The 23722-nt window shown below is 39.3% G+C and overlaps 1 protein-coding gene across 1 annotated transcript; it reads left to right on the top strand.

Moving 5' to 3' along the window:
- Window positions 1–1836: 1836 nt before the first annotated feature.
- SUCLA2 (succinate-CoA ligase ADP-forming subunit beta) lies at window positions 1837–22177 on the top strand. Its single transcript, XM_032196389.1, has 11 exons — window positions 1837–1956; window positions 3703–3886; window positions 12577–12676; window positions 12876–13038; window positions 15773–15901; window positions 16328–16466; window positions 16772–16933; window positions 17015–17157; window positions 19266–19386; window positions 19693–19781; window positions 21362–22177. Exons 1-11 carry the CDS (start codon window positions 1870–1872, stop codon window positions 21434–21436), a joined length of 1392 nt encoding a protein of 463 aa, XP_032052280.1. The 5' UTR covers window positions 1837–1869; the 3' UTR covers window positions 21437–22177.
- The last annotated feature ends 1545 nt before the right edge of the window (window positions 22178–23722 follow it).

Genomic DNA, 23722 nt, shown 5'->3' with positions numbered 1-23722 from the left:
AATAAAAACTATTATTGTGCACTTTCAGTTTCAGAAGAAAAAATGCAACCTGTCTGGTTAGTGGGTAATTCCAGTTACAAAACTCATAGCATTCATTCATACAGAAGTCATAGCATTCCCTGAGATAAGATTTAGCTTTGGCATTCACAATGCATGGAAATAACTGCATTTTTCCTTATTACTGTCCTTTACTGTTAACAGAGGACATTTCTCACTTTGGTTTCCTGGAATTAATGTTTTCTTAAACATTAATTTTATTTCCTAAGAAATGTTTTCCCTTAAAGAAGAAGTTTTGTCTCCCTGTGACTCACAAGGTTTATTCACTGGGTTCTGCAGAGGGTTCTGTCTCCATCAAAAGCTTGTTAGTAAAATAATCCAAGGACAGTAAACATATACAAGCAAATTTGTAAAAGCACAGACCCAGCTGTAAGCTGCACGAGGCAGAAATTAATTTGGTGTCAGGTACAAAGTCTGAAATGCTAGGGAATTAAAGACGGGTTTCAAAATAAAAATGTGTAAATACTGAGTCACAGAATCATTAAGGTTAGAAAAGCCCTCCAAGATCACAAGATCCAACCATCCCCTACCACCAGTGTCACCCTCTAAACCATGTCCCCAAGCACCACGTCCAACCTCTCCTTGAACACCCCCAGGGACGGTGACTCCACCACCTCCCTGGGCAACCCATCCCAGAGCCTGACTGCTCTTTCTGAGCAGAAATGTCTCCTCATTGCCAACCTGAACCTCCCCTGGCACAACTTGAGGCCATTCCCTCTAGTCCTGTCACTGGTTACCTGCAAGAAGAGACTGACCCCCAGCTCCCTACAATTTCATTTCAGGTAGGTCTTCAATTTAATAATTGGTGTATTTGATGTATTGCATGAAGACACCATCAAATCAGGAAAAAATATCTTCAGATAGAATAACCATAATAATGATTATTTTGAACAGTAGCAGGAAAATCCTGCTACCCCACAGCAGGTCTCTGGGAAGGTGCATACTGCAGAAGGTCGCTGCAGTTGTGCCTGCCAAGGTGAAGGGAAGCACGTTGCCATTTTGGCATGAGCACAGAGCAGAGGACTGTGTTTAAACATCTGTGTTTTGGGCCATGCTTGGTGCCCGATATGCTTGGGAAGGTGGGTGACTGAGGGGAGTTTTGGTGTGCTGAGGGCTGCCCAGAGCATGGTGGATCTGCAGACTGCTGTAGATGGCTTGGCTTCTTCTCACAGGTAACCAGTGATAGGACCAGAGGGAATGGCCTCAAGTTGTGCCAGGAGAGGTTCAGGTTGGCAATGAGGAGACATTTCTGCTCAGAAAGAGCAGTCAGGCACTGGGACGGGTTGCCCAGGGAGGTGGTGGAGTCACCGTCCCTGGGGGTGTTCAAGGAGAGGTTGGACGTGGTGCTTGGGGACATGGTTTGGTAGGTGATGGTGGTGGTAGGGGGATGGTTAGAGTAGGACATCTTGGAGGGCTTTTCCAACTTTAATGGTTCTGTGGTTCTGTGAGGAGGTCAGGATGCGGGGTGGGAATTATAACCCTTTTTAACGATCCCTGTGGGAAAACAAACAAACAAATAACCAAACATAAACTATATTTATTTATTTTTTAAATCCTTGGTGAAGGGAAGGTCTGGGAACGAGGGCTAGAAACCTCATCCTCCCTCAGTCCACCCCGCCAGGCGGCAGCACCGCCATTTCCCCGTCCCCTTCCCCCCCGCGGGCCATGGAGCCCCGCCTCCCGCCCTCCCCGCGCGGTCGCCATGGAGGGCCCGGGAGCCTCCTTCCGCCTCCTCCCCGGCCCGCGGGCGGCGCATGCGCGCTGCGGGGCTCCGGGGGAGGAGGGGGCAGCTGAGGGCGAGGGGGCTCCGCCATGGCGGCCTCCATCATCCGCAGCCGGGCGGCGGCCGGGCTGAGGGGCAGCGGGCTCCGCGCCACCCTGGGCACCGCCACGGCCAAGGTAGCGGCTGGAGGGCACGGGGACGGGGCCGGGAGGGCGGCAGCCGGGCCCTGGGGTGGCTCTGTGGCGGCTCTGTGGCGGGGCTGGCTGCCCGCGCGTCCCCTCAGACTCAGAGGCTCGCGTCCTTCTCGTTCTCCACAGGGTTTTTCCTCCCCCTCTTGGTTGCTTTTTCTTCCCTCCCCTGGGCTTTGTTTTCCTCAGGTTTTTGGGTAAATCGCTTGGGAAATTGCCTTCCCTGCTCGGGCGGTGCCGGGGTGACCCCTCAGCTTCCTCTAAACGCCGTGTCAGCGAGCCGCCTGCTTTTATAACCCCTTAACAAACAAACAAACAAACAAACGAAAAAAAAAAACAACCACGGTAAGCCCCGCGGGACCTGCTTCTCCTTGCTCACCCCGAGGAAGGTCGCCCCGAGCTCCCCTCTCGTGTTACGCCGCCAGCGCCTCGCCCTCGGGTTGCCTGCCAAGGGAAGGAGCTGCCTGGGAGCTGCAGCAATCCTCGGGGTTTAGGCTTAGGCTGCCCCCAAATGCCACAGGGAGGTCCTCCTGGCGTCTGTGGGTCTGCTGAAAACCCAGTTTTCACGACCCAGGCTGTTCGAAACGCCCAGATGCACACCTATTGACGTGGTGCTTCTGCCAACGCTACTTACTAACCAATCAAAACCAAAATTTTGCCTGAACCTAAGTAATTTTTCAAGGCTTTTCACCTTGAACCTGTCAGTTATGTACATAAATTGCAAATTTGCTGCGCTATGTGCATAAAGTTAAGGTTTTCTCCTGTATTGAAACATACAAAATGCTGCCAGTGTTTTTGACTTCTGTGGTTGCAAGCTTTTTTGTTATGAAGTACAATTACTTTACAAGCTACTCTTTGGAAATCTGTGTCTTCTCAAACTGTATGAGTAGCTCTTTTAAAAATGCATTTCTTATGTAGTACTGCTTCTGATGTTTTACCATCAAAATCTGGTTTCTCCCAGGACTGTGTTATAGACAGTAAGTAGTCAGAAGTTCTTGGGGGTCCTGTACATCAGCTGTTCAAAAATTCAGGCTCACTCCACATTGGGATTTCCCAGATTGTATATTAGGCCAGTTGTCTTTTACCTAGCATTTGAAAAGTTGGTTATCTTTGGCAACCCTCTGACTGGGGGTTGATGTTTGTATCTAACTGGTTGTGCCTAGTTTTCTCTGTTTCGTGATAATCATATGAAGGCAGAATAGTGTGTAGCAAATTTAATACGCTATTTTCAACTGCTGAAGTTGGTGTTTCCAATGCCCCTCCTACCCAGAGCTTAGTTTTTAGTTTGGCAGAAGGAGATAGTTAACCGAAATTGTAGAATAAACCTATTCTGCGTGCTTTTCTCTGTCCTTTTATGCTTTCAGACTTGCTTAAGGTTCTTTTCCCTGCAGATATATTCCTTAAAATACTTAATGCCTTATAGCATTAAGTTCACATTTTTAACCCTGCCAACCCTTGCCACAGCTAGCAACCTCCCCAGCTCTTCCCCATTGTCCCCAATAAAACCCCTCAAGACTCTGCAACAGGCCTCACACGAATGGTTAATATGGAAGATAACATACAAGAAGTATAGGATTAAGCGGTCAGTTGTTTACATTGATACACTTAACTGTACTTGTTTAATACGTTGACTTTTTTTTAAACCTAAGCAGCAGCTTTTCGTAATACAGTCATGTTCTTTGTTTTATTTTTGTTCTTTGTTTTGTTTTTTCTTTTTCTTTTTTTTTCTTTCAGATTCTTGGTGGAGGTCCGGGAATACTCAATAATCATGGCTTTCAGGTGCAACAGCAGCAACAGAGGAAGCTGTCACTACATGAATACTTGAGCATGGGACTGTTGCAGGAGGCTGGTATTTCTGTTCCACATGGAGTAGTTGCCCGGACACCGGATGAAGCTTACAAAATAGCAAAAGAAATAGGTATAACATTAAAGAGAACGCATACAATATAGGCATGGGATTGATACAAGGTGTAACTACTTTTTCTGTCTTTCCTGGTAAGACATTTCTTGGAGTTGTGAATACAGCTTCTCTTCAAGAGACAGCCTTTCCTATGGAGCAACTTTCTTGCAGATATGAGACTTCAGAGCTGATGCCTAATATAAAATTTTCTAAAGTTTAAGTGCATAAGCACACAGTGAAATCACTTTAGTGTCAATTTTAATGATGCTCTGTGCATAGAGACTGGTTTATGAAGCTGAACTGTGTCCCCGAAACTGCAATGGGGAATTTTCTAACCCTACTTTAGGTGAAGGCTATGGACGTGTATTTCACTCACCATCATAAATGCTGAAGATATTTTGCCTGAAACTTGTGAGTCTTGTTTGGAAGGAATGTATTAGTTTAGATTCATACAACCACCTAGGCTTCTTTTGAGTAACAGACTGTGCAAATCCCAAATTTATTTTTGCTCTCAAGTCAGGTTAGAGGGAATCTTCTGTGAAGAGCTTCGTAGTTGGTTATAGATGAGGCTTTTGTAGTTCAAAATCTCCTATAAAGCTGAAGATGCAGTGGACGTTTACTATGTTTTAGGCTGCAGAAAGGTTAAATCCTATTCCTTTGAGGATATGCTCTTCTGTCAGGATGCAGCTACTTCACGTGGGAGGGGAGGACTTTGGCGGCTTGTAGTTAGTGCTGAATTCCTGGCTTGTTGATGGAAAAGCATCCAATCTCCTTTGCTTTTGCAGTAAAAATGTAGTGTTTAATTTAGTTATAATGTAGAAGTCTGCTATCATTTGCAGCATCAACGTTACCTTTTTATTTTAAGTAAGTTTAGAGGTTCACCCCCCAAATATATTAAATTTTTATACCGTTTTAATAGAGGATGTTACTTTTTTGTCATATTCTACTCCTATATGCAAGTGCCTAAACCTCTTTTCACCTCCAAGTGGATACATTTGTAGTGAGTGATTCCTGCGGTTACATGTTTTGTTAGATTCGTTTCTGTTTCATGTATAGATTTAATGCAAGAAATAACATCTAAAAAAAAGATATTTTCCTAGAGCAAGTTGTGCTGCTTTACATAGAGAGGAATTAGAAAGCTTCAGATCTGGTGTCCCAGAAATTAAAGTATTTTCTGCCCGTCATCTGTCTTGTTCCTTGTCGAGAGGAACTGATACACAATTGTGACTTTATCCTCATGAAGGAAACATCTTAAAACAATTCCTTTCCAGCTATTTTGAGAATTGTTTAAATCCCAGTCCCTCAACTTCAGTGAGAACTGAGCCTTTGGAGTCACCTAAACTTCACAAGTAGGGCATAACCCTCTGCTTACGTTAGTACCTGCACAGAAGTCCTGCTACCGGCAAATAAGACGACCTTTGCCTGAGTTTTTTGACAGCTGGCGAGCTCACAGGTCAGGATTCTTTTATTTTGCTCCTTGTTCAGGGAGGAAACGTGTAGCCAAGTAGGTATGTCTGTAGTTAATTGCTAGGTTATAGCTCAGGCTCGCCCACGTGGCTTCCCAGGTATGCCTGTTATGTGGCATCTGTGACTCTGCAGTTCCTTAGGGGTCAGGAGAATAAGGTTGTGAAGTGTATCAGGTAGCACCACTTAATAAACAAGAATTAAGGAATTCAGAGCTGCTGGTTGTCAGTCGTGTACTTCCTTTAAGCTGGTGTATGTTTGGCACTGTGGCTTTGTTTGGTAAGGGAGATAAGAGAGGGAAGACTTCCCAAAACAGCTAAGACTGAAGAAGCCTGGGATTTTGGGTCTTTCCTCAGGCATTGTCCAGAGCTCATTCTGAATGTGGCAGGCTATCCTTTGCTCCAGTGTTTTGGTTTTCTGTGTTATTGTAGCCATTCCCCTCTGCCTTTCACTTAGTATGTACTTAAAAACCCCTAAATCTCTAGAATGAAAAAACTCACTTTTTTGTCCACCTGTTCATTGTTTGTTTTTGTTGTGTAAGAGTTGTCCTGGTAGATAGGGGATTCTTTTTTGCTTCTCTTTGTGTGTCAAACTTTTTTCAAGTGTTTGTCTAACCCATTACAGAGATAGCTGGTGACACCGCTCGCTCTGTCTTTCTGGTGCAGATCCACGCGCTCCTGATAACCTTTAGTCAGAAATCTGCTCTCTGTCAACTTCAGCTTGGCTCTGGATTTGTTTCCTTTTGCAGATGCCTCACTCCAGTTAGAAATGGGTGACTTCTAATGGTAATTAGAGTTATTTCTACCCATTTAGAGCATAACAAATGCTTTTTATTAAGAGATTATCCTAATTTGTCTGTGCGTATAGCTAAATCAGTCGTATGAATACAGCCAAACTTTAACCATCCCAGGGGTTATTGCCACTGCAAGATAACTAGAATCAAGCTGAGGCATACTACCCTACACTCATGTTGCCATTTGTTGTAGATTTGAGTAAGAGGAGCACGTCATATATCTTTAAATAACAAAAATAATGGATTTGTTAGAATTTTATTCTAAGCTATACTTAGCTTGAGGTCCGAAGTGAGCTGAAATGGTCTGGAAGGCAGAAAGGTTGTTTGTTTATCCTCCTTCTGCCCAGCTTTCCTTGTACTGAATGTTTTTGTTTTTTTTTTTTTCTGATGAAGACCGAAGTGTCCTAAATATAGCAAATTGTTTACCCATACGTGAGGTAATTCTAAAACGTAAGTGGAATAAAATAGAGGATTTGAGATTTGTTGTTTTCTTCCCTATGACAGTTTTCTAATATTCTTAAAGGAAACTGAGATGAAATTGGATGCTGTGGGCAACTTTTAAACAATGACGCCACATCACTTAATGGTTTGAATTTTAAGGAAACTAAAAATCAATTTTTGTTGCTATTTTTCAAAATTTGATTTCTTTGCTGCAGGTGTTGAATTTCTTAAAGTGCTTTTTCAACTCAGATTTTCGCTCTGGCTGGTCTTTGCATCTGATTATTCCTTCTCTTTTTTTAGAATGCTGTTTGTTGTGTCATAGGAAAGTTGGACACTACTAAAGCATTGCTTTGCATGTAGCTTTTTCTTCTTTTTTTTTTTTTTTCTCTCTGTGGAGAGTTACTGGGATTTATTACTTATCAAGCAGCTTTTCCTTAGAAATTGCCCTCTATCCCACTTCAAGGGAATTGTTACCATGTACTGGTTCATGGAACTACGTTCCTTCAAAGTAATTACGAAGTAATTCAGACACTGGGAACAATTCTGGACCTCCTGTAAGCATCACTGTTAATTTCCCCCTCAGTGTTTCACTGCTTCCATTCAAGACCTCCACCTCTCATTTGTGCCACTGAAAGGACGTGTTTTATTCAGAACTGAGAAGACTGGTATCTGATGCAGTCTTTAAAGTCTTTTTTTTTTTTAAAAATCGGTGAAATATTTTTAGTCATTTGTGGGCTTTGCAATATGTGGCTGTTCATGTGAGTGTCTCACTTAGATTTTGAAAACGTGAGTAACTTCTGTTGTAGAGTATTGATCCAACACTGTAGTATGTCTTGACAACTGCCTTGGAGTTTACTCAGCCTGTGCGTGCATCCCAACTAACACTTTTACTGGTGCTGCTTTAGGAGCCGATATGTGCGTCAAAAACATGACTAACAAACCTAAAGACTGCTCCTTGCAGAACAGATGTTTCACCGGTGTGATAGCAGATAGCTCAGCAGAGCACGCTCTTAGAAAACACACAGTGCATGTGAAAGTTTATGCATTGTGGTAATTGAAAGGTTGATGCTTCCTAACTCCTTCCTCTGGTAACAGTTTTTTGTGTTGCATGCCCACAGAAAAGCTTCTTTTCTTTCATGGAACACGTCTATTTCCATTCATGCTGAAATGAGAGATGTGTCTTGAGGCAGCTTTGGTAGTGTTGGTTCCTGTGGTGTTGTAGGATTTTAAGGTAGTGAATCCCATGGCTTCATGTTTGTGGCAGACTTCCAAATTTTAGTTTAATAAAGTAAGCTGTATGGAAGTGGAGATGGTAAGAAACCTAGTGTATGACATTCCCTTCCCACACCTGAGTTACTGGAAGGAAATTGGAAGCAGTAGAGTTTTTCCTGTTCCTGCTGTTATTAACTATTAAATTGCCATTGCAACTTGAGGTCTAGTTGGTGTCCTTATCACTGTGGTTTATAAAGAGTGATCTCTTTTGGTAGGTCTTCCACAGAATGACTGAAGTGACTGGCAGAGCTGTCTTCGTAATGACATTTCTCTGATTAATAGATGTTTCTTTTCAGAGCTTTAAGTTCTTTTCAATATTTGTATTTTATTTTGCTGTCTATTGCTTAAACCTACAAAAAGTAATGCGTAAATGTGGGTAGATCTATAGATAATTCTTTTGATCTCAGGCTCTGTTTAATCAGAAACTAAAATCTAGTAAAAAATAATGTATTTTAGTTTGTCTGTAGAGTCTGAAGCTCCACAGAGTTATTCCTATGCTGTAGGGCATGGATGATGCTCTTAGGTGGAAAACTTGTACAGAAATCCTCCAGGTGTTCAAATACAACAGCTCTAGTGGTCAGATTTGGTAAGAATGCTAAGCAGTTTTCTCGATTAGGATCCTAGTTACCTGGTCAAAGTCTGTAGATAACCAGCAGTTGTTGTCTAGAAACCAGTATTTTCTCGCTTTTTGGCATCCAAAGCTTATGTTTTGCTTCATCCTTTGCTTTCTTCTGTAGCACTTCACTCCGTTAAAGTTCCTGTATTGAAGCATGCTGTTGGTAATACTTGAGTGATTCAACTAACTCATCTAACCAGCAGGTTCAGATTTTGACTGCTGTATTTTAATTGCTTAAATTAAGCTACTGCCAAGCCTGTCTTGCAAGTTGATGAAAAACTTGATGCAGTCGATTAATGTCAGGATCCATTTGTGTAGAAAATAATTTGTAGTAGGTGTGAAACATCTTGTTTGCTCTCCTGACTTAGCAAGAGTTGGCACATAATTATTTCGATAATCAGACTTTTGCTTGCAGTGATTCTTCTAACTTGAACGTTTCCAAAGCTAAAAAATAATAATTTTGAAGTTGTGTTGTAAGCAGCTATGCTTATTAACAAACCATGGTATAATTTGAAGAGATTCTCTGCATGTGTGGGCAGAGTTAGGTTTGGCGTACTGTTTATGAGACTTCACTGTTAATAACACATTATTGGTTACAAGCCTATCTTCTCCTTCCCTAATTCCAGTAAATACAACACGATTGTCTAAACTTAGAATTTTTATTATACCCATGCAACAAGAAAGGATTGTTTTGCATTATAAATGGAGAAAGATTTAGCCTGGAACTAAACACTTTTAAATACAGAGTCACTGAGGCAAAGATTTGAATTCCTTTCTTTCCCAGGGTAAGTTTGCAGTTGAGAACTTGATTGTCACTTGTGTTATTAGCCTATCACTGCCTCTTACTGTTTTCCCTGTTTTGTCAGAACACATTAAGCGTGTGTAATCGTGGAGGTGTTCATGATGAGTGGAAAGCAGTGCTGCCACCACGGTGAACGTTGGGCACAGAGAAGTGGCAGTGAAAATGATCTGACAAAAGTGAGAATGGAAACCTGTAAAGCAGAACGTTTTCATTCAGGTTGTGTGCCCTAATCATCAGACTTTCTTCTTGCACAGGAAACCTCCAAGATAACAACAAGCCTTCTTGCCTCTTAATAAGCTGTATCATAAGATTGTGTTGTACTTAGATCATCAGTGCGTGTGTGTGTGGAGACAGGGACCTTTCACCCAGCTGGAAAGGGTAGGTGGTGGAATCAGAAGTTAATGCTTCCAATCAATAAATATCATTATTTCTAGAAATAAAGATCAGGAAGTTTCCTGGTCGTGTCACTCTTTGTCACTGTCTGGTTAATAAACCGTTGTTGAAGGTGTCCTGAACAGATGCTGACTCTGTTTTTCTGATTTCAGGCACCTGTTCTTCTAATTGGTGTCTACTCTAATTATTGTAAACATTTCCTGACTGTTTCCTGCTTGCTTACGTATGGTTTTAGTGCTAACTGCTGTTAATACAGAAACGCAGCTCTTACCAAGCACCAGTTCTGGGTTTTGCACGTCGCTGCCATAGCTTGCTCACCTCCACAGCTTGCTTCCCTGGGACCCTGGCTGTACTGAAGGTTTGTTGGTTTGTTCCAGCGCCCTGCATGCTCAGCAGTCCTCTGCTGTGGCAGAACCTGTGGTAGTGCTGCAGCTGCAACACTACAGATGAGGTCTGTGACCAAACATTTCCATCCTCGGTAGTTTTAGGGCCACTTTAAATAGGAGCTGTAGGAAAATGTTCACTGAACAACGGACTTCTTGCATGGGTCAGGTTAAGGTTTTCTCAGGACATGATATCTGTACTTTTGTTTCAGAAACATCTGTGAAACTTAATTGCCTGTGAATATAACTGGTCAAATAACCCTTGATGTTTTGTGTTGATGCAATCAAGCAGCTAGTTTGCTTGCAGTGGTGTAGGAAAACAAATTACAAATAATGAATATGCTGCTCGTGTAATGCCACAAATTGTTGCACGCACTCCTTGAAGGATAGTCCAATGACAGCTTTATTCTGACCACAGTTGATGGTGAAAAGGTTCAAGTTGTTTCTTGCAGGCTTTTTTCAGGTGTCTTTGTGTGTTGCCATTCATACTAAAACTCTTGTAAGAAATACCCCTTGGGAGCAGGCCAGTGGTGCTCCTGTGTATCTTCTGTATGTACTGTAGCCCAGTGTTTTGCCTCGTATGGTGCCAAAAGAACATGCTATTTAGGGAGATTGTGAGGCTATTCTGCAGTCTGTGCTCTTCAGTTTTCCCCAGCATCCTTAATTGTTGTCTTCAGAATATTTGAGGGAACATCTCTGCTGGCTGCTTTTGGAATCTCATTCTGCCTTCGTGTCTACTGGCAGGCTTCACTGTCTTCTGTGTAAGAAACTCTTTTTTCTTGCATCTTTTTAAAATTGACTTCCTTTGGTAGGTGGCATTTGTTTTCAGCTGGCAGTGGGTGTGATACAAAATATTTATATATTTGTAGATGCTTTTTCTTTCTCTGTTCCTCACCAGGTATGGCTAAGGACAGTAATCACGTTCCCGCCTTGTTCTCCTTTCCTAGGTTTAAAAAATGCCAAACTCTATCAGTTTCTTCTTGTAAGGGAAGCTCTTTGTTTCAGTGATCATCCTATTAACCAGTCTTTACAATTGAAAATTACTTTTATGATCCTGCCTAGAGCTAAATATAATGTTCCACTTGAGGTCTTATCAGAGCTTTAGTTGGCATTTAGTTCTGACTTGTTCAGATTCTGGTCATCATTGCTAGGATGTAATTACTACAAAGAGGGTGCTTGTGAGTAAATTTCACTTCACAGCGAAAGTTTTGCCCCCCTGTTTTTTTTTTTTACTACCACTCAGAAATCATACTTGTCCAGATTTTGTTTCTATAGGTTTGTTTCTACAAGGGTAAACGGTGTTCAAATAGAACTTTTTAAGCTAGTGTATGGCTTTAATTTATCCATGAAGCAACTATGATCTTGTACGTGATGCATAACGTTTCTTAAAGCAAGCTAGCTTTGTACTTAAAGTCCTTGCATAAAGGTTGGTCTCATGAATAAAAAATGCCAATATCTTGTTTCACATGCCCTCTATAAAGCACTACTTGATTGCCAGTACTCAGTAGTTATAACAAAAAGTTGTCTTTAGGAGCAGAATTAGATAACAGACCATGATAAATCAACGCATGTTTATAAACTTCATGCTTCTTGTGCCAGAGAGCCTCATATCAGTTGTTAAATTCAGAGACCAGAGTCTCTGAAAAGACCAGAGTGGCTCAGCTAACTGTGGCATGAAAGAAGATGAGATGTGCCACACAAATGTGAATGGGGAAGCTCTTGCGTCCTGCAGTCTAGCTGCATTCTGCAGTGTATTCCGTGTGATTGGAGTTAAATAATATCTCACACGGGGCTTTGTTTTTCTTCCTTTATCATCTTAAATTGCTTGATGATTTTTTTTTTTTTGTCTTTCAATGACACTGCAGAATATCCCAGTTGATCATGATTCTATTTGCAGATTTTACTTTTTTAAACCCAAATGCATAGCCTGCCTTACCTACAGGAATATTTTGGAGAGGAATTTTAAAACAGTTTAAGGCAACTAAAAGACCTTGGCTGCTCTGAGAAAAATAGTGGCTTTGCTTAGGCCTTTGACTTCTGCAGGGCACTCAAGCTTATGCAGCAGTGCTCTGCTAAATGGAAGCCATGGTGCACCTGCGAGTTAACTTGGGTAAGTGCCATAGTTGCGTAACATTGCTGAGAAGGTGATGGTTATAGACATAAGGTATTTATACTTAATTGAGGAAAATATTGGATTATGATTCCTCAGATGTTTGATGTCATCTCGTTAATGGTCTGGGAGATACTAACCATTTCTTACTGAGGGCTTAATCATTTGGGATTCAAACATATTAAAAAAAATCAAAATACTCAAAGAGGAAGGGTATTTTTTGAATACTAACTCACCAAGGTTTGTTCACAGAACAGCGTAAAGCTGCAATTTATGGGTTTTTGGAAGAACCTTTGTGAGTTATGTTCCAGTCTTTGAATTCACGTTTGTGTTTTGGAGGAAGGGATAAAATGAAAGCAGCCTTTATTATTCTAACTGGGACAATTCATTTTAGTAGTTGCAGATGACAAATTTTGGGTTTTCTTTCATTCCAGGTTCAAAGGATCTTGTGGTCAAAGCACAGGTTTTAGCTGGTGGTAGAGGAAAAGGAACTTTTGAAGGTGGCCTCAAAGGTGGAGTGAAAATAGTTTTTTCGTAAGTTCTTTCTAAACTTTCTAAATTATCCAACCAAGTGGAAAAACTTCACTTTCACATAATGAATTGAACCTGTTGCCTAGTTTAAAATTGTTTTAATGATTAACCTTAAAAATAATAGAAATTAGGTAAGATTTTCTTAATGCTACTTCTGTTTTGCCAAGAGTTTTTGTCACATTCTGAGCTTCTTTTATTCTAGCCCAGAAGAAGCAAAAGATATCTCCTCCAAAATGATTGGTAAGAAGCTGTTTACCAAGCAGACAGGAGAGAAGGGTAGGATATGCAATCAAGTATTTATCTGTGAGCGCAGATATCCCAGGAGAGAATACTACTTTGCAATAACAATGGAAAGGTCATTTCAAGTGAGTAATATTAGAAATAGAAGTCAACTAATTGAATTGTTATAGATATGTTTAAAAAAAAAAAAAAAAAAAAAGTTGGCTGTACCGGTTGCTTGCATTTGAAAATCAGAAAAATACTTGAGCTAAATTACATTTCATAGTATGTCTAGCTATATAGTTGTCTTAGTGTTTTATATGCTTTAAAAATGTTATGCTACGATTTAAATTTAAATTATAATGGAGGAGTATTGGCAGCCTCATCTGAAGTTCAAAGTCACATGGTTGAAGGGGAGGTGGGTGGAACAAAGGGTCCTTTTCATTTTGGTTTTAAAATTTGCACTTATCTACCAGAGTTTAATTTAAAGATACAGCTGTGCATGTACACCTACATGCTATTTAAGGGTGTTGGGAACAAGATAAGTAAAAGTGTTTTGGAAGAGCCAATAGTTCTGGATAAATTAAGCATCTGTATTCACCAGTGTATTAAGATTCTTAGGGATGCACAGGTGGGTCCCTCAATTTTGAGAGTGGTGGTAGCTTTCGTATTCCATTACTCTTCAAGAACTGGTAAGAAAGGTGGGGATTTGAGGTCTGTCTTCACAGCTTTCAGGGTGATGAAAACTGTAGTCTCCTCGGTTTTCCCTTTCTGTATGTTTGGATATGTAGTTTTTTTAGGCTACAATACAAACCCAGTTACTGAGCTCTGTCAGTGTATCACCTGACAGACTAGTGTTCCATTTAAGAAGAACAGAACATGAATTGCTAAATAAAAAAGCCAGGTTAAAGCAGGGAACATTTATTTCTGAAGCTCTATGAACTGAGTTTGGTCTATCCAGATGCTTAAGAGTTTGTGGAAGCATGGATCTTGGTCATTTGAGGAGTACATCTGGTTTGAGTATGAAATAACTTTCTGTGGAGGAAACTAGTCATATTTTTCTTGAAAAATTTGAAGTTTAGTATTGTATTTGTTCCCGCCTCTTCATTTGTAGTGTTTCTTACAATAAAGTATCTCTTGTGTTTGGGTTTTAGGACAGTTAGGTGACCTGAACACCTACATTCTGTTGTACTGTACAAAAGTTTGGAAGATCCAAAACATCACAGTATGCCTCCCAGACTCACCACAAGGTGGCATTAAAATACTGCAAATGTCTGGATTTTGTAATTGTAAAATGTTGTACTACCCAAAGAAACATCCTTATGGAAATAAGAAAAAAATACTGTAACTGATTTAAGCAGTTTTGGGAGAGAATTCAAATGTATTTTCCTGACTTGCTCTTGCGTTTAAAAAAAAAAAAAATCTTACTGGATTATGTTGAGCATAATTATGTGGATTATTGTTTTTTGGTAGGGATGTTCTTTGTTTTTACTGTTGACTTTTTAAGTCTTCCTTTTGGAAGTACTTCTAATTGCTGTAACTAATATAGAAAGCTGATGAGGAGGAACTAGCTTTCAGAAAGGTTAACTGGCACATGGCATAGTATTTGATATTACTACAAACCCCTTTGTTTAAAATGGGTAAGAAAGCTTTTAAGGTAATTGAAAGTGGAATATGATGTCTCAGGCATTATTTAGCAATAGGGGCAAGACTTCTTATGTCCCAGAACTGTTCACTTTGGTCAGTTGGTCAGTTCTGTGGAATGCTGTTATTTTTGTGAAGTGTTTGTAGCTTCCTGACTGTTCAGGATACGAATATCCAGAGGTACTCTTTGTGCTGAACCTTGCTGTTTGATGTAGGATAACTCACTGTCTGCATGTTTGCTTTTGGAAGGATGGTGATGGGAGGGGAGTAGCGTGGTTATTAAGTACGTTCTCTGAACCAGCATCTTGTTTTCAGTAATTAACTGTCAGCTGATAGAAGGCTTTTTAGTGTTTAAGACCTGTGCTAATAGGCAATGCTTCCGTAATACACCAGCTGTCATAACACATGCATGGATGGCGATAAGGGAAGTTAGTTGACATTATATGACTGTGTCTTTGGAGTAAACAGGAGGACTGTTCCCACAGGCAGTGATTTCTAGGTGTCGTGGTAGTGAGTCCTTGATGTTTTCCTTGAGATTCAGCAGAGAAAACAAACAAAACAACAACAACAAAGCAGAGAAGCTTCTACAAATATTACCAATTTCATTTTCTTAGTTTCTTGTGTTATTGAATGATTGAGTACTGTTTTCTCAGAGCTCCTTGACTAATTTTCATCGATGGCTATCATTACTGAGCTCTCTGATCCTACTGAACAGGAATAGTTTACTGTAATTTATCACTAGATTCTGCAGCTCTAGATTTGTCCTTGGAGTATGCGAGGCACTCGTTCATTCTACCATTCGATGTGTGTTTGTGTAGGGGTGAGTGGAGAAGGGGGAGATAAGGCTGTTCTTTGGTGACAACCTAGAACATAAAATGCATGTAATTACTAAGTTGAATCTTTCTATTAAAATTTAGTATGTCTATGCTAATTGCTCAGTTGCTATGGTATATAAAAAAAAAAAAAGTTTTCCATGTTAAAAGAAATGGGGCTCAAGACACACCTTACAATTTAGAAAGTATTATTAAAAGTTGTTTATATAGACGTACTGAATAGGAAAGATAGTAGCATTCTTTTCAGTAAAAGCATGCAAGTAAAATGCCCAAATCCAAATATTCCCAGCTAACAACAGGGTTTCATTGTTGTACAGTACATTATGTGAAGAACTAACTCAATTGTGTGGTATAAAATTATTTACGCTTTTTTTTTTTTTTTTTTTTTTTTTTCCTTTTCTAGGGTCCTGTGCTGATAGGCAGTTCTCAGGGTGGCGTTAATATTGAAGATGTTGCTGCAGAGAATCCTGATGCGATAATTAAGGAACCCATTGATATAGTAGAAGGCATAAAAAAGGAGCAAGCTGTTAGGGTAATTGTTAATGTGGAAAAGTACACATTAGTGAGGATGGGAGTGTTGTTTCTAAATCTTATGAAGTGTACATGTGTTCAGCCTGCTGAGTTGTCTTAAACCATTTTGAAATGGATTTGAAGGAGTTATTTAAGTATTTTCAGTTTGATAGTCAATGTAAATCCAACTCCGCATGGCAGTGCTTTATATAGCTGTGTAAAAGCATAAAGTGACAACTTTTTACTGGCTCTTTTAGGATAAGTGCAGTGTTTTATATCGAAACTAATCTTCAAACCTGAGATTTACTTCTTTCCTGGAAGACAGGAGAGGTTCTATATCTACATATTCAGTTGATACTGAAATAATAGTTAGTGGGAGATTCCTAGTTTGTAACTGTAAATCAAAAAATCAACATCAGTTAGCTGATAACCAATCTTTTACTTTCAGCTAGCCCAAAAAATGGGATTTCCTCCTAATCTAGTGGATGAAGCGGCTGAAAACATGATCAAATTATATAACCTCTTTCTGAAATATGATGCTACCATGATAGAAATCAATCCTATGGTGGAAGATGCATCAGGAGTTGGTAATGTTTCTTTTATTTCATATTCTTCTTGTAACAGCTTGGCATTTCTGTAAATCTGAGTTAGTTTGCAATGAGTTTCAGCTAAAACTGCAGCTGTATATAGCAGGAGGTCTGGGCATTTAAGTGGTGTGTTGAAAAGTAAATTTAATAAAATATAAATCTGAGAATCTAAGCAGAGTACACAGCTGTTTTTCATTGCTTTGTATGATTGCAAGTCTGTAGCATGCTTTAACATGTCTGTGTAGCATTTGAGGTATTATTCTAGCAGTAATGACATGAAATGACTTTCTGTTTTTTCCCTTCAGTGATGTGTATGGATGCCAAGATAAACTTTGACAGTAATTCAGCCTATCGTCAGAAGAAAATCTTTGATATGCAAGACTGGACACAGGAAGATCAAAGAGACAGGGATGCTGCAAAAGCAGATCTCAACTACATAGGATTGGATGGAAACATAGGCTGTTTAGGTAGGTTCTGTTTAATGAATTTTAGATGATTTAGTGGATTTATAAAGTGACTTCCTAAATGTTGTTTTTATTTTCTTATAGTCAACGGTGCTGGTTTAGCTATGGCCACGATGGATATAATTAAACTTCACGGTGGGACTCCAGCAAACTTCCTTGATGTTGGTGGTGGTGCTACGGTGCAGCAAGTGACAGAAGCCTTTAAGCTTATTACCTCTGATAAAAAGGTGAGGGAAGACTTGAATAATAAGGAACTATAGAGGGGCAAAATAGGCTATGCTTTGAAATACGATTCTTAGTGCATGTTTTGCAGAAAGCACGTTTTTGTAAGCATAAAATTAAAAAGGGAAGAAAATTGAGGTGTTAGCTAAATCTTGGTGCAAATGGAGAACGTTTCTAAACCCGTTTAAGTCTTTTTCTCCTTTTTTTAAAAATAATTTAGCTTAGTACTGACTAGGCAGTTTTGTGTCCTCTGGTTGAAATTACAGCTGTATTTGAATCTTTCCAGAGATTCTATGAGTGTCAAACTGCCCACGCCTGCTGTTTAAACAGAAACCAGTATTCAGATGGATTTCCATTTTTTCTCTTTTGTGCTAGTTTTGCAGCTGTTTGCACATAGTTTTAGAGATAAATATTCTTTGTGCTGTGCACAAACAAATTTCTAAAGTACTAATTCTATATAGCGTAAGATAAAATAACTTCGTAATAGAGTTGGAGGGGCCAAGAAGATAATTTATCCCATCTGAAGTTTCTCAGAGGTGTTTGAACATGATTAAGAAAATAAATTGGTTGAAACCAGAGAAGGAACTTTGCTGTCCTAGAAGGACGGTGTGAAGACTGACTTGATACTCTACATGGGGTTGATTCTATGGGAACTGGATGGCAGTTTAGGACTTCAAACAAAAAAAGTATGGAACAGCAATGAAAAGAAAAACACCTAAGAACGAGGTAACAAGAAAAGGTGGGAGTGCATTGCGGGCCCTAGTGTGCTACTCTTGCACCAGAATTTAATGTACCACTTGATCCTCCTTGAAAAAGGCCAGAAACAGAGAATTGTTTTACAGAAGAGCTCAGCCTCTTTCCCTTTGGAAAGATTATTGATGAAATGTAGTGTCTGACACACTCTCCTAGAGCGTTCTGGCTTAGCCTGTTTTCAGCAAACTGAGGAAAAAGTGAGGAACATAGGCACGGAGCATCTGAGTTAAGGAGAAAGAAAAGGAGGAGAAACTAGAAAGAGCTGGGTGGGGGGAATGTTGATCAGGGAGTTCTTGCAATGACAATTTTCTGCTGATGCATAGACAAAGGCTTTCCAAATCCACTTATTAATATCTTTTCATTCCAGCCTTCCTTGAGCTGCTTGCTGTTTAAGTTAAGAAAAAAAAAAACAGAGGTAGCTGGGGAATTCCTGTTTCCCACTGGTGGTGTGGAGTGCAGCCTGGCTGGGTCCTGTTCAGGGAGTGTTGGGACAGCCTTCTGGGGTTCCAGTCTAGGTTACTTCAGCCCAGTTAGTTGGAGGAACAAGAACAATGTCACGCAGATGAGCTAGTCTGATTGAAAGATAATGAGAACCCAACTACTGTGTATTACGAGCTGCACATTAATGTTTTCTTAAGTTTCTTCTGTCCTCCAAGGCTGTCTTCTGATCGTTTTTTCTTTTCCATCTTTCACCATGGACTGCAATCTTTTCAGCACTTCTTTCTGCTACTTAAGTAGGAAAAGTCTTTCACTTAACTCAGGCTTAGTCCTTCTGAATAAAATACGCTTCAGATATCCACCTCTATATGGGCTAGCTTTTAGGTAAACTGTATAAACAGTGCATGATTTTTAAAAGCTTTTTGTGTTGTTCAGTGTGGTTTCTTCAGTACACTGAGGTATTAGTGGGAGAAACGCATGTGAATTGAAACTATTTTGTTTGATTTGCTCGAAGAAAAATGTCCCTCCTTATCAATCATGCTCTGAAGTCGTGCTCAGAATATTCTGAAATAACGTGTGGTGATAAGTTTATACAGAAAATATGTCTTCTCAAGTAAGGGAACCAGCTGTTGCCCACAAACTTGTGCTGGATTGAAGGACAACACGGAAATTTCCTGGGTTAGGGATTTTTGAAATAGCATTTTCCTGAAATAACTGTATTTCCTGAAGTAAAGTTTGTGACTATAGAACCGTGCTTTTGTTGCCAATGTTCTCCAGAACGCAGCCACTCCCTTTCTTGAGCTGAGTCCCTTACTACACTTACAGAGCTTGAATTTTCCTTTGGTTGAAAGGCTGTGAGTGGTGCTTTTAGTTGAAATGCTTCTGGCCACTTTTAATACGAGTATTGTTACTGATTCTGCAGGTACTGGCTATTCTGGTAAATATTTTTGGTGGCATTATGCGATGCGATGTGATAGCACAAGGTATTGTTATGGCAGTGAAGGATTTGGACCTAAAAATACCCATTGTGGTACGATTGCAAGGTGAGTGTGTTTCAGTACACGGTAAACATCTTTCTGTCTGTATTGCCAAACGTTCTTGAGCTTCTCTATTTCTTAGCAAGTATATATTGTTTAGTAAGCTGAAGGCTATGGAAAAATAAGAATTTAGATGATGAGGATTGGCTAGTTAATAAAAAGAGATTTCTCACTTTTCTAACTTCTAAAGTAGTTGTCTTCTAGATTTATCCACTAGCTTACTTTTGGAACAGGTTTTTTAAAAAATATGAGCATGCTCTGGAAATAGTAGTGCACTATTCAGTAAGAGATGCATTTTATCTGTTTCTTAAGGTACACGAGTTGATGATGCCAAAGCTTTAATAACAGCAAGTGGCCTCAAAATCCTTGCTTGTGATGACTTGGATGAAGCTGCTAAAATGGTAAGAGAGCTGGTGTGAATATCCTTTTCAGTATCTGTTAGGTACTATTAAAAGGTTCAAACTCCTTTCAGCGAACTAAAGGTAGCCTAGGATAAATCAGTGCCAGTTATTATCAGGGCTGCAAGCAAATGTTTTACAAATCAGTAAAAGTAGATTTTGTAAGAACACCTGTGATGTCAGGAGCTATTATGCCCCCATTTTTTTTTTTTATTTGGTCTTTTTTTCCTGAAAAGCAGGTTTAAGAAAAAGAAAAGGTTTGAAAAATAAGACAGGTAAATGGCCATGTCAGTCACCTTCCTTGGCAGGGAAATGGCAAAGAGTTTAGCTTTATTAATTGAAACGAAATTCTTAAATTCAGGTAGCTGAAAAATGTAACACTTCATTTGATAGAGCACTTTATTTCAATATATGTGATTAAAACCAAACATAGTTGATCGCCCTGTTGTTTCATAAAGTAATTAGATACTCAGACAGGTTTTTTTTTGCTTCTTGGGGTTGAAGCTCCTGAAGCTTGGGATTGTTTGGAGTAAGAACTTGCTGAACCTGACATTGCAGCCCTCTGTTTTATGGGATAGTGTTGAGTCCTGCTTGGTTACAAAGCTTTGATTTGCTTCTTGGAAATCCTCCCTAGGAGTACTTAAGGGTTCTTAAACTGCATTTCATCTATGTAATGTATTTTTTTTAAAAGCTGACTATGTTCTGTTAGTTGAAAAATGGAACCATTCAAATGTTGGACTTAGTTTTGTAACCTTAAATCACCTGTGCCTGGAGAAGCACTTTTTGCGAGGGTTCCATTTGTTTGTGCTTATTGTCCTTAGGTAATTCCTTAAACAGATTTAAGGAAGGTGATGCAATGGGTGGGATAAACAAATGTATGAGGATGGGTCAGTGCAATAAGCTGAGCATTCAAAGCAGTAACTGTAACCAATGATGCTAAAAGTTGTGAATAAATACATTTTTTTCCACCTAAATATTCACTGGCTGTGTGTAAATGATTCTGGCCAACTAGGATTTTAGATGAGTTTGAAGTTAGGTAACGTGGACAAGAAAAAATACTACAAATGTGTAGCAACAGTGAAGATGAAGAATCTTAATCTTCAAAAAACAAGGGGGTGTAATTGCTAGGCAGGAATTAATTCACAGAGGTTATGCAAGAGAAGTTTAGGCTCCATAGGGTGTCAAAATATGATCCAGAAATGCCTGCAACAAAAACATACAGGAGGAAAAGCCTCTGGATACATAAAATCTCTTGTGAGTGGGATGCCAGTGCTCTCCCTTCCCCCTTCCATTCCAAAAGAAGGTGGTATGTAAAATTTAAAACTTTAAATGCTACTTTAAAAGTAGTGTTTTAGTATGATATTTATTTGGTTGTAAATAAGAGCCAGACATTGTTTAATCACGATATCTTTTCCAAGAGATTTGACCGATCTTTCAATTAAAAGTGGTTAAGAAACACTAGGCTAAATCAGTTTGCACACAATATTTAGGCTGTTGTCTGGCACTGCTTAATTCAAAGAGATTTGTTCCAAATCATTCAAGGTAGAAGTGTTTTGAAATTAAATCTTTGTTTTCTTTTTCAGGTGGTGAAACTCTCTGAAATTGTAACCTTAGCAAAACAAGCTCAGGTGGATGTTAAATTTCAGTTGCCGATTTGATCTGAGAAATGTCATGCCAGTGTCTAGTACTGAAATACTGTGTTCTGTGGGATATTTTTCTTTTTTTTTTTTTGTGTGGAGGTTTTGATCGTTCGACAGGCGCACAAACTGAAGTACCTGGTCTTTGATGTTAACATTCAGAGTGGGCAGAGTTCTTGTAAAAGTGTGTATTGCTGATATTTAGTCCTTCTTAGCTGTTCTCAAACCTCCAGCTTCTGCTGCAGAATGTCACTTGCAACATACTTTTGCATTGTCCAAAGTAAAGCTTCTGGTTGAAAGATAATAATTATGAATAAATTCTGAAGTTACTTTTCTTGTAAATTTGTATTAGCCTTGGTTAAAAATAAATATGACTAGATTATCTAGTTGTCCATGCGGAGAAATGTATTGAAACGGTATTTTATATTGGAGACAGTTGTACTTAGTGGTGTAACGGACTTGAGCAAACAAATCATTATTTATGAACAGGTGCATTTGAGCTTGATCAGAAACATTTTTAGAAGTGCTTCACTGAAGTGGCTGGTTACTCTTCTGGACAACGTGTTTAATCACTACAAAGTATACTGTAGCACTTAGATTTTCACGATTTCGGGTCTTTACAAAACAAAAAAAGCATTGTGTAGTTTTATATATGAACAAGCATTTACCAAATTTCAAGGAGATGAAATATATAGAGAATTAGAATGTTTATTGTACATTGCTGATAAAATTGTACATGAATAAAATGTCTCCCAAAACTTCTACTGTCTTTTTCTTTTTTTCCTCCTGGAGGAAAACCCATGGATTAGACCATGATTTAAAGGTAGCAAGGTTAAAAGCTTTTAGAAATAAATTTATAATAGCACATGCTTTTTTTTTTTTTTTTTTTTTACCTTGAAACTGTATTATGTGTTAAAAATGTGAACTTATGTGGAAGTAGTTTTTGTCACCTTAAAATGCTGTTGATTTTGGCATTGTGTACAGCTTGAAACTTGTCTGGTGATACATTTACTGCTTATTTAATATTGAGTTTGGAAACTGTTACTCATTGTTTGTATTTTTTTAGACTGTTGTTGTTTAAACAACATTTTCTTGGCTAAGGACGGTGTTTTTATCAGGAAATAATGAACTTGTTTACCGTGAGATTTCAAAATGGCAAACCCTTTATAAAGCAGGTGGAGAAACTCTTTACCAAGTCCTGCAGTGACAGGACAAGAGCAGTTGTTTTAAAGTGAAGGAGGGTAGGTTTAGACTGAATATGAGGAAGAAACTCTTTACTATGAGAATGGTGAGACATTGGAACAGTTTGGCCAGAGAAGCTGTTGGTGTCCTATCGTCAGAAGTGTTTAGAGTTGGATTGGATGGGGCTTTGAGCAACCTGGTCTAGTGGGAGGTGTCCCTGCTCATGGCAGGGGGATTGGAATTAGATGGTTTTACAAGGTCCCTTCCAACCCAAACCATTCTGTGATTCCTTCTCTGATAAGCATGAACTAAAGACTTAAAAGGGATATGTGAAAAGTGGAGAAATTTACAATCGTACCTGAATTTTGAGGTAGGGCAATATGAAACTTGTGTATTTCAGTAGCTTTCTGGCAATAGTAAAGAAAATTAGCAGAAGTTAAGTTCATTCTGAACTTAAACTAGATTATTTTCAGTGCTAGTTGGTCACTCCCAACAGATACTGTGCGCTCTCAATCCTGCATGCTAAACTGGCCTTGTAGGTATGCATAGGGTTGCTTTTATTCAATGGCCTTGAATGGATTTGTAGAGAATTAGTTTGAATAGACTTCTTAATTGCTGAATAATTTTGAGACTAATTCATTTATAGTGTGTAGGTTTGCTTCTAGCCTTATAAAATGCATGTGGAATTACAGTGTTCCAGCTTCGTTAGGAGATGGGCTTTTTAAAAACCATACCTCTAGCCTACGTTTTTCTGTGAATTAGTGGGAGGAACAATAAAACACAAGTGTCTCGGTGTTGCCAAAAATGAGAAATGGAAATGGCCTTTTAGTATAAATACTGTGCTAGAATGGAGATAAAACTATATCTTGCTGTTAGTCTAAATTCGCCTTTTGCTCTGTTTGAACTGTTAAATGTAGTTGAATAGGGAAGAGGAAGCCAAGGGAAAATCAATTCTGTCTATGAGAGGAATGTAAGACACAGAAATGCTCAATAATGTATTCACAAATAATGAACTTGTCAGAAAGTGGTGTTTTGCCACTGGAGGCTTTTTTTTTTTTTTAATTATCCTTTGAAAAAGGATGAATATGTGCAGGACACAGGGTGACAGCACACAGGTTGCTGACC

Source organism: Aythya fuligula, chromosome 1 (assembly GCF_009819795.1).
Source record: "Aythya fuligula isolate bAytFul2 chromosome 1, bAytFul2.pri, whole genome shotgun sequence".
NCBI lineage: Eukaryota > Metazoa > Chordata > Aves > Anseriformes > Anatidae > Aythya > Aythya fuligula.
Note: the sequence above shows the minus strand (reverse complement) of the source record. Positions and strands in the feature narration are given on the sequence as shown.

What these genes read in the sequence shown, in the direction of transcription:
- SUCLA2 (XM_032196389.1), top strand. Translation starts at nt 1,870, where the DNA reads ATGGCGGCCTCCATCATCCGCAGCCGGGCGGCGGCCGGGCTGAGGGGC. An exon ending in TGGGCACCGCCACGGCCAAG is followed by an intron (nt 1,957 to 3,702) that starts GTAGCGGCTGGA and finishes TTTTTCTTTCAG; the next exon opens with ATTCTTGGTGGAGGTCCGGG. An exon ending in TGGAAACATAGGCTGTTTAG is followed by an intron (nt 16,934 to 17,014) that starts GTAGGTTCTGTT and finishes ATTTTCTTATAG; the next exon opens with TCAACGGTGCTGGTTTAGCT.